The sequence below is a fragment of the Medicago sativa genome, chromosome 7, assembly GCF_051527215.1.
Source record: "Medicago sativa cultivar Bolivia chromosome 7, Bolivia_mono, whole genome shotgun sequence".
Classification (NCBI taxonomy): domain Eukaryota; kingdom Viridiplantae; phylum Streptophyta; class Magnoliopsida; order Fabales; family Fabaceae; genus Medicago; species Medicago sativa.
Window position 1 is genome coordinate 86,379,123 of NC_140755.1, and position 13,369 is coordinate 86,392,491.

The following is a 13,369-nucleotide window of genomic DNA, read 5'->3' on the forward strand; positions in this document are numbered from 1 at the left end:
CTCTTTAACCACCACTTTCTCCACCCTAACCAACACAAAACCACCATAACTAACTCCAACCACCACAAATCATCATCTACAACAACCTTCCACCATAGCCAAAAAGCTCCAAAAATCTCCATGACCAAACCTTCAACATCCACCTTCATCTTCAACTTCACTATCATTAACCTTCACCAATCCTCAAATTCTCATCCAAATTCTGAAATTCATCAATATCCTAAATCGAATTAATCCAATTCCTAACCAAATCCGAACAAGACTCCACCCTCGCTCCACCTCCCTCTACGGAGGCTCCACCGCAACAACCAAATTTCACCGGAAACTACTCCATACGGCCTCCCGCACAACGCACTCGCGACGCCGTCAAAAACCGTTTGATCGAAACACTTCCCACTCCCTCAGTCCTCACCAAACGCTACGGCACAATGTCCGCCGACGAAGCTTTCGCCGCCGCTAGCCAGATCGAGGACGAAGCTTTCTCCGTCGCTGATGCTTCTACTTCCACGGGCAACAATAGCGTTACAATTCTTGAGGTTTATTCGAAAGAGATTAGTAAGCGCATGATCGAAACCGTTAAAGCTAAATCTCGTCTCGCTGATGACGAAATTGATACTGAAGCTGCTCAAAGATCTCGTGTATTGATGCTGCTGAAGCTCAACTTGAGGCTGATCAACAGATGCAAGAAGATCAAATCGAAAGAGGAAGCAGCTGAAACAGGTTGCGAAGAAAAGAAGAAGATGAAATTGATTCCCGCAAACTGAACCAGTTCAGCTTCGTGAACCTCACGCGCCACCTCCGATTCAAGCTGTTTCGTCCGATTCAACGGCCAATAATGCCACCCAGAATCTCTCTCTCTACTCAACTCGTCTCTCTCTTGCTTTTCGAAAGCTTCGTTCACGAATTCGGTTATGTGGCGGCAGTTGTATGATGTTTCTCAAGACCGGGAGTTCTGGCTGAATCAAGGGAACTTGTATCGTGTAAATCTTGAGCATTTCAGAATTTGTTTCAGCGATTGAACAGGAATTGAAGGCATTAGCATACGATTCATCAGGGAGAAGAAGAGGTTCTGGTGATATGAGTCTTCAGACGTTGAAAATGTATGGGAGGGATGCGATTGGAAGCAGGGAAAGCTTGATTTGTTCTTATTGGTAAGCCTGGGCCCTATTTACTGATTTCATTTCCTGCACATCGTTTTTGCTAAATGCACCACCGTTAATTGATGTTTACACCCCTGTTGGCTTAAAAATTGCATGAAAACTTCCAAAAAAATTGTGAACATCTTTCTTGTTATTTTGATTGAATTTTTGCATGTTGAATCGTGATCGGGTTGTATAAAAAATATTTTTATGCCTTGCTAATTCAATTCATGCTAGTTGTTTTTTGCTAAAATTGTGTTCGAAATTTCTAAGACTTGTGTGAGTTTTTGTGTGATTAATTTTTGGCACTTGATGTTTGCTTTTGGAAAATGACTACATGTTAAAACCTACTTCAAAAATAATGCGTGTTCGTTTTTTGTCATTTTTGCCACTTTTTTGTTATAAATTGTGATGTTATTTCGTTCTTAAATTTTGATGCATAAATGTGGCCTTGAGTGTGAAATGCTTGGAGTGAATTTGAATCTTAGATACGATGTATACCTACTGTTCTTGAATGAGTCTATGTGAATCTTGTGTTTGATAAATAATGTGAAGCATACTTGTGAATTGAAGCGGATAAAGAAAAACTTGCAATTTCTATATTTTTTGGTATAGTTAATGATCTTAGTTCTCATGTTTTTTCCTTGAACCAAGTCACTTAAAACTTCTCTAATATCATGAGGATTTAGGCCTTTAACTATACCTTAGAATGATTTTAAAGGAATGTCAAGTCTCTTTCATCGCTTTTAGTTAATTTCTCTTGTTACTTCATTTTCAAGTTACATTTACTTTACCATGCCTTTAGTGTGTTGTTTCTATTTCATTTGTGCTACTAACTCCTTTTGTTTCATGTCTCATATCCCATAGCATCTTGCATATTCTCCTTGCATATTTTTTTTCTCTTTTTTCTTTCTATATTTCACTTGTAAGCAAATAGAATGTAAAGTTAGGACTTTGTAATTCTTTTCCATTTTTCATGCAATTTTCAAATTCTTGCAAGACCATAGAATGTATCTAGGCCAATGATGTAAAAGACAATGGACTCTAATGATGTACACCGACACAAGCACCGACACATGCACACACATCACTATATAGCTAGAATATGCATGTTTAGATGTATGTTTAGGATTGTATGTTTAGATGTATGTTTAGGCCTTATGCTTAGGAAAATCATTTTCCCAAAAAAACTTGAACAAACTTCACTCAAACGTTTTTCACAATAAACCTTGGGGTCAAAACCCCATTGAATTTACCTTTTATTTTCTTAATCAAACTTCAATGAAAATAATCGAACTTTGACTTCTTTTGCAAAATGACGAATTCAACCTCACAATTTCATAATCTCATGCCCTTGAGGCCTCTTTCTCCCATTCTTCAAATTTCCCATTTTCAAACTTAAAATCAACCAACAAAAACATTTTTTGGAAGAGAACTACGGTGGATTTGATCCCTTAAACGGGTACGTAGGCAAGGAACAAAATTCCTTCAATTCAAATAAAATAAAAATCCAAAAACATTCTTCTCCCTCCAATTCTTCACTTAGAACATTCTTAGGTTAAATAAACACTTTCAAAATAGCATTTAAAAATAAAGCGCGCGCGTAGAAATTAAAGACGGTTCCTATAGGATACTATAGTCGTTATGGGTGCCTAACACCTTCCCGTAGCGAAAACAACTCCCGGACCTCGATTCTCAAGGGTTTTGCTTACTTTTTCCCTTCCCAAGAAAAAATAAGATATCACCGGTTAAAAAGGTTCAAACGTAATCAATGTTTGACACCCGAAAACCAAGATAAAACAACTGCACAAACAGAAATTCGGAGACTGGAATTCCAGTTTAAGAAACAGTTAATGAAAATTATAAATCAATTGAATTCATAATTGTGCATTCCTGTCTCTAAGTATAAAACTAATCTAGCCAGAAACAAAACAAACTACTTGCTTAATTCATCTAGAATCCTAGATTTATACCTTTTGTTAAGATACGAAGAATATGAGGTTTTTAGTTTAAGTGTTTATCCAGTCCCTCTTGTTCTGGAACCAGGAAATCAATATACACCTATCGAGGAGCATCAAAGGATTTTGCATTAAGTGATACCGAAAGTGTTAGAAAAGTGGAATAACATCATGAGAGGGAAGCACTTTATACATAAATCCTAAAGTGAGTATTACATCACAACGGAAACAACTTTCTAGTCCCACACCGCCAGCACTCAAATCAAATCATTTTTTTATATAACTCATTTGCATACCAACGATTGGCTTGGAGTGTGACACAGAATCTCATTGCATTTAATGGTGAAAATGGAATTAATATGGTGAAAATGGAATTAATTCTTCTAATTGTTGCCTCCAAGTGTTGTTTTTAGTTGCCTATCCAAGTTTTGTTTTTAAACCATTGTTTTAAGTACATTTTTGTTGCCTATCCAAGTTTTGTTTTTAAACCATTGTTTTAAGTACATTTTTTTTTTTTTTTCACGTTATTTACATTCTTTTATCAACTTGCATATGTATTTTTGTCGTGAAATAGAGAAGCTATGATTTCCAACTTCACCTAAACGTGTGAATATTAGCTCAAGATGTGGATGGATCCAAACACGCCATTAGTCATTAATTGAATGATTAAGTTTGAAACAATGTCTTTTATCTTCCAATGTGAACTTTGTTTTCTCGAAACTACGTAGTCACAAAATTTTCAAATAATCGGCCAAGTTATGCTGGTTGGACCGCAAATAAGTCTGATTTCTGATTTGACTAACTGATCCAAGTGTGTTTTAAAACTTATTTGCGAATTTACGGCCACCTAAATCCATTGAGGAGTATTAGTTTTGTAAATTTGTTTTTAAACTTACATTTCTATTTTTTTTACCGGATAATTGTTTTCTTAATTTACATAAAAATTGTCTGTATCCTCTATAGTGTTGGATTTTTTGGTTTTCCCGAGATCAATCAAAATTTGCAGAGACACTAGTTTAATTGGAATCAAACATTATTGATTTTTATTTTACTCGCCAAAGCCGTGATTTGTTGTCAATGCCATGATCTTTCTTCATCAAAATAATGCCATGATCCATGTAAAAATACCTTTGTTTCACTGCATTTTTTTATGGTATTTCCCATGTCTTTTATAAAGGGGATTATCCTTACTTTTACAATTTTCATGATATTGATACAAACATTTCAACATTGGACTGATTGATCTGCCATTCATAGTGAACAAATTGGAGCTGATATTTTTATTTTTTTGGTACAAAATTTGGAGCTGATTTATCAGTTAATACTTGCATATATGTCTTATTGACTGCTCACTGAACCTCGATGGTTTTTGAAAAGTTGTTACTATCCTTCTTTACATAAGTTACACTGTCACATTCAAAATGAAAATTGAAACTTACACCATACTGTACAAATATATCCAAATGTTAATTTTAGTGGGATGCAAATTTGTATTATGCAAATATATCCAAATTGAAACTATTACAATGCTAGTTTTGACTCACTTCATTGCCTTCATTGGTTTTGACTTAAGATTCAAATGCAAGATGCTCGCAAGAAACCGTACAATATTCGAGCAAAAAAACAACTTAAACTTTCATGGGACCTTTTATGTTCTAGTTCCGCCCAAACCACCGACTAGATTATAATATTTTAGTTCCGCCCTCAAGTTCGCCACACCACGTTCTTTATTAAAGATGTCCCGTCAAGTTGAGGAGTGTGAGTGTTGTATATAAACTACCATTGGCCTCGATTCTCAAACAACAATTGACTTTAAATTTCAAGGACTTAAACTTTCTAATAATAAATCAAGTTCTTAATCCATTAGTTTTTCCAAAAACAAAAGGTGGAATCAGTACAAAATTGAGACGTAGTAGCCGAGCAGGCAAAAGTTTACTTGAAATATGAAAAACGAATTTGACGAAAGTAGTGAGGATGATTTTGGGACGTGACAATCAACATCGTGGCATGACCCTTTGCTGAATCTCATAATCGAAGAGTAAGATGCAGTGAATGCATAAGAAAAGAAACCAACACAACATTGCAGATGTTTTTCCAAATTAAGACTGAACGAGGAGTATACGTGTTTCATACTTCAACTTCTGCAAAAATAAAGACCTCATTTTGGGCAACAATCTCCGCTAAGGACTAGCACTGATAGAGTAATCAGAATGAAAGTCTGAAGAAAATTAAGAGCACACAACAGAAATTCAAAGACTGAAATTCCAGTTTAATAAAGACTTAATTATCCTGGAAAAACATTTTAATTGGAACATGTAGAGTAATGATGTATAAAATGGAATTTCTGTCGTAATAAGAAGCTCCATATTATATATCTTAGAAAATGGACTTAAAGTTATGAATTTACTGCTGCTAACATTTAGAATGTCAGCTCTAATACTTTACTAATCAAGAAAAGTTCCAACTGGCCCCCCAGTCCCAAGTTCTAGTCTAGATAAGGTGCCTTGCCTCTCAATCATTCATCAAGATATATTCTGTCATACCTTTTATTTTCAAAGAAATTTGTAGGATTTCCTTCTTTTGAAATTAATATCAAGATAATTGTAAACCTGATATCTACAAACAATGACAAGTACAGTTTAACAAAGCTGGTTAAATACACATGACACATTTCAAGATAACGTTAAGGGTGTAACATTTTTCTCATAGCAATAACGTAGATGAAATGAGATAGCTACTAAGCAGCTCGTACCCTCATAGCAACAATGATCGTTAATATTTTATGAAATGCCTTTTGCAAAGATTTTATGCAATGTCTTTTTTGACGATTTATGAAATGTCGGTTTCAATCTATTTTGAGGATAGAAATGATGACAATTTTCTTTCAAAATTCAGTTTGTTTCGACCATTTCTTGCCATGCCACATGAGTAAATCAGCATTACGATGGAATTCATGGATGAATCAATATTGCCAATTTGACTTACATAACTCCATCTCCTAATCAAATATGAACTACTAACAAGTTAAGAGCTGAGAAGCTTGTTCAAAGAAAGAAAGAAAGAAAAAAAAAAAAAGAGCCGAGAACCAAAGGATTGTGTTTGTAATTGAATTTTATGAGTAAACCCATTAACAATATATACTGATCAGATAAAGGGATAATAATATAATCCGATTAGATTGGAATTTGGAAGGGCTTATTGGATGCATCACCGTATACGAGGGTTGATGAACTAAAGTAGAATATGAGGGTTTTTCCAAAGTGTTTATCCAGTCCATCTTGTTATGGAACCAGGAAATCGATATACACCTATGGAATAGCATCAAAGGATTTTGCACCGAATGTGATAGAAAATTGGAATAACATTGCAAGAGTCGCATTTTCTTACATGAATCCGAAAGGAAGTAGCACACACAACTAAGTCCTAGTCCCACATCGCTAACACTCGAAAGAAATTAATTGCTTATTACTCCACTGTGAATATTAAGTATTATAATTTGTACTTATATTAAAATTTGTACTTATATTTACTTAAAATGTAATTATCTCATCAACTTAATTTAATGCATTTAATGCATTTAATAACGGTACGTAATTTTTTTTTTCTTCCTCAATTTAACACCCATCAAACAACTAAATGTCAACATAGATAAATGCATTTATATACTCTCTCTTTTTTCTTTTTGGGTTAAATAAAGGATAGTATTAGTCACAATTTCCAACAAAATGTTTTTATCTTTGGTTTCTTAACTTGTGTCCGGGTACAAGTTAACATTTCCCATAAGTAAATGGTCTCCCTTTTGTCAAAAAAAGTAAATTGGCGCCTAAATATATCAACATTTGATTTTAGTTCCCATAAATATTCCTTAGGCTTTGGTCCCTCAAAAAAATTTCATCCATGAAATTAACCCCTACTTTTTAGTCAACATGTGTCTAACTTTCATATTTTTTAATGAAATTTTTCAGAAACGAGTAGAATAAAAAAATTAGAATTTTTTAACAAAAACATTAATTAAATATGAACTTTTATGTTTTTTTTGGCTAAAAAATTCATATTGTTAATAGCTTGGGGAAGCCACTCATTTTGACTTCAACATGATTCACATTGGCAGAAGTAATAGAAAAACAACAATGCACCAAATTTCATCAATAGAAACAAATTCTTTAGGGATGTTACACGGTCAATTTCAAAATAAAATTGCAACTATTACTGAGAACCGTGAACCAATATACCCGGGGCAGGTACCAGCTGATTGGAAAAAATATATCTGCCTTAAATTCAATTGATTTAAGTAAAATAAAAATATTAGAGTTGTGTTAACAAGTACCCTAATGACACTTGTTAAAGATTAAAACCAGGAAATAATTTATAAATTTTATGTAAAAAAAAATTGTTTTTTAAAATTTCAATGTGTTGAATGCATAATTCCCAAGAGAAAAGTTTCTTTTTGAACTTCTAAACAAGCGCCCCCAACCCCAAGGTTCAGCAGTTCCATGTGCAATGTGTAATGTAAACAAGTAATCAGATCATTTGACATCTTTGATCCAATGATCCCCACCTCACAAATATATATACTTATGGGATTACGCCATCTGCAGCATGTATGCTTCTATGGGACATAAAAAAAGCAAACAAATGAGGGACTGCACACTCCCTGCCAACAGCAAAATAACAATAACAAAGTCAGAAGGATCAACAACTCCACTCAAATATTTTTATAAACATAATAAAAAGTATGTAAAGGAAATTTTCTGGACATCTAGAAAACTAATTTGAATTCTATCAACAAAAAGAAAATAATAATAATTTGAAGAGATACCTTGTCGAACCTCATGCCAAGATTCTGCCTCAGCAGAGGAACGCAAGACAACTTGTTGCATGTTGGTTTTCCAAGAGATAGGTGAGTTCCCGAGAAAAACAACCCATCCAGTTAGAGTGCCTAGTCAAGTGGCAACTTGTCCAATCCGAGTCACACAGGCATAAATTTGAAGATCACAATCAGCTTGGAGAAGAATACCTTGGCCGGGATCTCCCTTGAGATAGCGAACAACACGAAGAGCTGCGTTCTAGTGCTCTTCTAGAGGTTTTTGCATAAATTGGGCCACCATATGAACAGAATAAGAAAGTTCTGGTCCAGTGACAGTTAAGCAGACCAAACGACCTACTAGTCTTCTATAGTGATCCGGATTGGAAACTGGAATTCCAGTGGCCAAAGGAAGATGATGGTTCTGATCTAAGGGAAAATTAACAGGTATAGCTCCCAACAACCCAGCTTCGATATGAGATCAAGTGTATACTTTTGTTGACATGAGAGAATTCCATTGGCACTCCGAGCCACCTCAATGCCGAGAAAATATTTTAAAGGGCCAAGATTTTTCATATGAAAGCATGTGCTCAAGTAGGATTTCAATTGCTTTGTCGTTGTTGCCAGAAATGATAAGGTCATCCACATAAACTAACACATACAACTCTACGCAGTCACAATGTAGAGTAAAGAGAGAATAATCATAGTAGAATTGTGTGAAACCATACCGTAGCAGAGCGCTTTTGAGTTTGGAAAACCAACATCGAGGTGCCTGTTTCAAGACGTATAGAGATTTGCGCAAGCGGCATGCCTGATTTGGTGTAGATGTCCTGAAACCGGGAGGTAATTTCATATATACTTCTTTATCAAGTTCACCATGTAAAAAGGCACTGTGAACATCCATTTGGTGAAATTTCCAATGCTTGGCAGCAGCAACAGCGAGAAAGTTTCTTACAGTTACCATTTTCACAACCGAAGCAAAGGTTTCACGATAATCCAGCGAGAAACATTCTTACTGTCCAAGTGCCATTATTTACAAGAGCCTCAATTTCCAGCTGCATGACAATTCACCATCGGATATCCTTGACAGCTTCAGCTAAGGTTGAGGTTCTGTAGCTGCAGAAATAGCGGCTAAAAAATGCATGTGTTGTGGTGACAAGTTAGCATAATTCACATATTTGGATAGGGGATAGGGTGTACCCGCAGGACGTGACGAAGCAGTAGAACAATTTGAGGGGCATATCTTAGAGATGGTATTGGTCACATAGTCCTGCAACTTGATAGAAGCAATTTTGGTACGATGACCACGTCCCAAATTTTCGACAGTATCGGTAACAGGTTGTTCATCACTGATTTTAACAGCAGGTGGCATATCATGGGACTCATGTGAAGAAGATCCAAAGGAGATACAATTGGAATAGCAGGTGGCATGACACCAAACTCATTGTAGTTTCAATTGTAGGAACATGCTGAAATGAATCACCTTCAACAATATCATTGAAAGAGGCAGGAAACAACATCTCTAGAGTTAAAGAAAACACACAGCTCCAAATCATACATAATCCATCCCATGGTGCCATAGGCATAGCCCACAAATACACATTTTCAACTTCGAGTAGCGAATTTGTCACTCTTATGATGTTGATTATGCGCATAAGCTAGACATCCAATGTGTACAGCAGGTGGCATAATGTGTTGTTATGAGTTATGACAATATCTTCATGATATTAAAAAAAAAAAGGGCAACCCGGTGCACTGAAGCTCCCGCATATGCAGGGTCCGGGAAGGGGTCCCACCATTTGGTGTATTGTACGCAGCCTTACCCTGTTTTTACACAAGAGGCTGTTTCCAGGACTTGAACCCGTGACCTTACGGTCACATGACAACAACTTTACCAGTTGCGCCAAGGTTACCCCTAATATCTTCATGATATTATTCGCAATTAATGGCAAGATATCAATCGCCCAAGAATTACAACAATGAAACGATAATAAGGTAGATCCAATCCAATGTAAATACACATTTTCAAAGAGGGTGAAAAAGCAGCTGAATTTTCTGGTTAAGGACAACACACCAAATGCTTCAAAATCTATCTAACCAAGGCAAATATATTTAGCACAAGTGACACAGACCTGAACCATCAAACGTTCATACTGAAATAGGTGGATATGCCACTCTCACATTATACTGCAAGGCATTGGAGACATGAGAGGGTTTCAGTAGCAAGCTACACCATTCAAGCATAGAGTTATGTTGCAATGATGGACATAGAAGGCATAGAGTTATGTTGCAATGACGGACATAGAAGGCCACCAAATAGCTATTCTGCATCAAAATTACAAAGTCAAGTGTGATGCAGAGCTCCAAGTTACTCGAAACATGAGCAACTATGAAAGTTCTATATCGCCGATATTGAAATAAAATGTTATCAATCAAGTGTTGAGGTGAGGGATGGAGCAATAACAAAACTTGGAAAATTAAATTGAAAGATACCTTGTCTAACCTTCGTGTCAAGATTCACACTTTCCTTAGCCTGATTGCCTGCCTTAATTTTCTGTGCCATTTATAGAGATTTATCCTCTTGACTGACTGTCATAACAAGAACAAGAAGTTCCATATAATAACTAGAAAATGGTTAAAAACATAAGTAAGTTACTACTATTTAGTAATTATCACTAAAATCATAAAGGCATTCATATCCATCACATTCTACGTTATGTATTACTGTCTATAAGATATTTATTCATAGTCTGTAGTAAGTACAAATCTGATGATTCTTGTTTAATTCACCTTGAATTATAGTATACCTTTTGTTAAAATGTTGAGATTATAATGCAATAATCCTATTGTGTTGAAAGGGCTTAAACGATGCATCAGAGTAATATAAGTTCTTTTTAAAGTGCATATCCAGTTCCTCTTCTTCTACAAAAACTGTTTACATGTTTTCTTCTTCAACATGGGCAAAAACAATCAAAGACATCATTTCCGGCAACAATCTTTTACGAACTTTGAAAATGGACTTAAAGACATGAATTTACTACTCTGCTGCTAACTACCACAAAATAGTAAGACAGATTACAAAATATTTAGAATGTCAGCTCTAAAATGTTACCATTCATGAAATGTTTCAAATGGCCCTAGTCCTAAATTCTAGATAAGGTGCCTTGCCTCTCAGATTGTCATGCTTGCATGAATTACAATCCAATACTCAAACAATAAAGTTATTTGATAAGACACTAAATCCATCACATTCTGAATTGTGTATTCCTGTTTTTAAGTAGAAAACTAATCAGGACAAAAAAATTCTTGCTTAAATCATCTATAACTATACCAGTTGTTAAGATATTAACATCCAATTAGATTGAAAAAGCTTATTGAATGCATCACATCAATGATTTTGCACTAAGTTCTATAGGGCTCCAAGAGTCAGAAGCATTTGTATAAGCAAGTATGAGTGTATCCTCACAACAGAAACAAGTTTTTAGTCCCACATCGTTTGAAACAAGAAAAACTCAAGTGTTTATATAAGACACGCGTGAAGCATTGGTCACGACCTTACTTGAACAGGATCTGTTCTATAGGATCGTACTACTGTGTCCTTGATTTCTAAGGAGACAGGAACATATGTCTGGATGATGAATGAAGACCGTGCGATCAGAGCGTGATTAACGGCTGAGATGATTCTCATGTCAGACATCATCTTGAGCTGTAGATGATCGTTCTCAGACACACGTTGTCTGGGGTGGTCGCACGGTGCTCTTACAGACCAAAACCTTTTTTTTTTATATGTTGAGACATCATCTTGAGCTGTAGATGATCGTTCTCAGACACACGCTGTCTGGGGTGGTCGCACGGTGCTCTTACAGACCCAAACCTTTTTTTTTATGTATATCAACTGGCCCCAAACAAAAATCATAAACAAGTGTTATTTTTTTTAGAGGATAAACAAGAAAATTTGTTTTTCTTTTCTTTTCCCTTTGTCACACCCTAAAAAATTGATAAAATGAAAGCTCAAATTTAATAAATTTTTTTAAACACAACATTATATTTGAATGGCATTGTTTGTTTACCTTGCACTCTGAAGGAAGGTAATCTGGGCAAGAGAAAACGACAGAAAGTGAAAATGTTGTAAGTGGTTGAATCCCCAACTTTTTAGAATGATCCAAAGAAGCTTCAAGTTCTTTGAACTTACAATGATTCACCTTTGTGCTTTGTAAAACTGTGAAAGTGGAAATAGCTGTTAAAGGGAGCGGTTCGGTTCCATTTTTTGGTTCAGTAAAAGTGCTTTTGCTGTTTGAGGTTCACGATGTCATTAAGACATGTAGTAGTGGTAGAAGAGTTGCCACGTAACCACTTTCAAGGGTAGAAAAATCTTTTCATTTTAATTACTTATTAAAAAAGAAAAAAATGTGTTTATTCATATGTCATATTTATATTTCAAAGTTATATTAATCGTCATGCCAACCAGTATCCTGACATACTCGTTAAGAGCATCTCCAATGGGGAGTCCTTACTTAACAAGGATCACTCCCCGTTAAGGACCCTCCATTGGAGGAAAAAAAATTGAGTCCCCGTTAAGGAACGAGCAACTATATAAGGACTCTCTCTCTCCTGGGTAACTAACGGGTCCCACATTTAAAAAAGTAATAAAATGTGTACTACTTGGTCCCACTTGCATAAAGAAGTAATAAAATGTGTACTACTTAGTCCCACTTGCATAAAGAAGTAATAAAATGTGTAGTACTTGGTCCCACTTGTAAAAATGAGTAATAGATAAATTATTTTTGTTTAATATGTAAAGATAGTGGGACATATTTAAGTACTTTTTATTGGAGTCCTTATTAGTGTATTGCCATTGGAGTCATTGAGTCCTTAATAGATACTTTTATTAAAAAATTATAAATAAGTGATGTGTCACGTAGGGTCCATTTAAGGAGTCCTTGTTAAGTAACTACCATTGTGGATGCTCTAAGGAAGACAAAATAAGAAAGTTATAAGTTGAAAAATGAGATTATTTAAATTTTAGAGACATTGATTGTATAATTACCAATATAATATTAACATATTTGATTCCTTAGTCAATGCTTCCGACACTTATTAGCATTTTCTTAATTTTTCTTTTACTACATCCGTTTCAAAATGAGTGTCGTTTTAAGTGTTTACACATATATTAAGAAATGCAATGATTAAAAGAAAGAGAATTGTTATTTTACCAAATTATCCTTATTAACTATTGATTAGTTTTAAAAGTAATACTTTGGAAGTAGTGTGCTGAGTATTAATTAGAGGGTACAATTCAAAAGAAAAAGTTATTATTGCATTGAAAACTGAAAGTGACATTTATTCTGAAACAAATTTTTTTGGCTAAAGCGACACTCATTTTGAAACGGAGGGAGTACCATATTATCAATTGACCTATTGACCATACTATCATGATTCTCATACATGTTCATGATGCATAGACAAGT

At 35.0% G+C, this 13,369-nt stretch overlaps 1 protein-coding gene, 1 long non-coding RNA gene and 1 other non-coding gene across 5 annotated transcripts; 2 read left to right on the top strand and 1 right to left on the bottom strand.

The window, feature by feature from the left end:
* Nucleotides 1–248: 248 nt before the first annotated feature.
* Nucleotides 249–1,155, top strand: LOC146909659 (uncharacterized; the record flags this gene model as incomplete). Its single annotated transcript, XM_085729368.1, has 2 exons — nt 249–720; nt 1,013–1,155. Coding segments are annotated over 2 exons (615 nt in total), but the record flags the coding sequence as incomplete, so codon positions are not given.
* Nucleotides 1,156–7,228: 6,073 nt separating this feature from the next.
* On the bottom strand, nt 7,229–12,197 carry LOC146909660 (uncharacterized). 3 transcript variants are annotated; one of them, XR_015018407.1, is made up of 6 exons: nt 11,972–12,197; nt 10,395–10,525; nt 10,034–10,221; nt 9,102–9,370; nt 7,917–9,017; nt 7,229–7,751 (listed from the first exon to the last, which is right to left on the bottom strand). It is a non-coding gene; the product is annotated as an uncharacterized LOC146909660 (long non-coding RNA). The 3 variants fall into 3 exon arrangements; XR_015018405.1 differs by lacking the exon at nt 11,972–12,197 and having other exon boundaries at nt 10,034–10,226; nt 10,395–10,526; XR_015018406.1 differs by lacking the exon at nt 11,972–12,197 and having other exon boundaries at nt 9,102–9,384; nt 10,034–10,226; nt 10,395–10,526.
* Nucleotides 11,451–11,669, top strand: LOC146909661 (small nucleolar RNA U3). The gene has a single exon (XR_015020735.1). It is a non-coding gene; the product is annotated as a small nucleolar RNA U3 (small nucleolar RNA).
* Nucleotides 12,198–13,369: the final 1,172 nt, after the last annotated feature.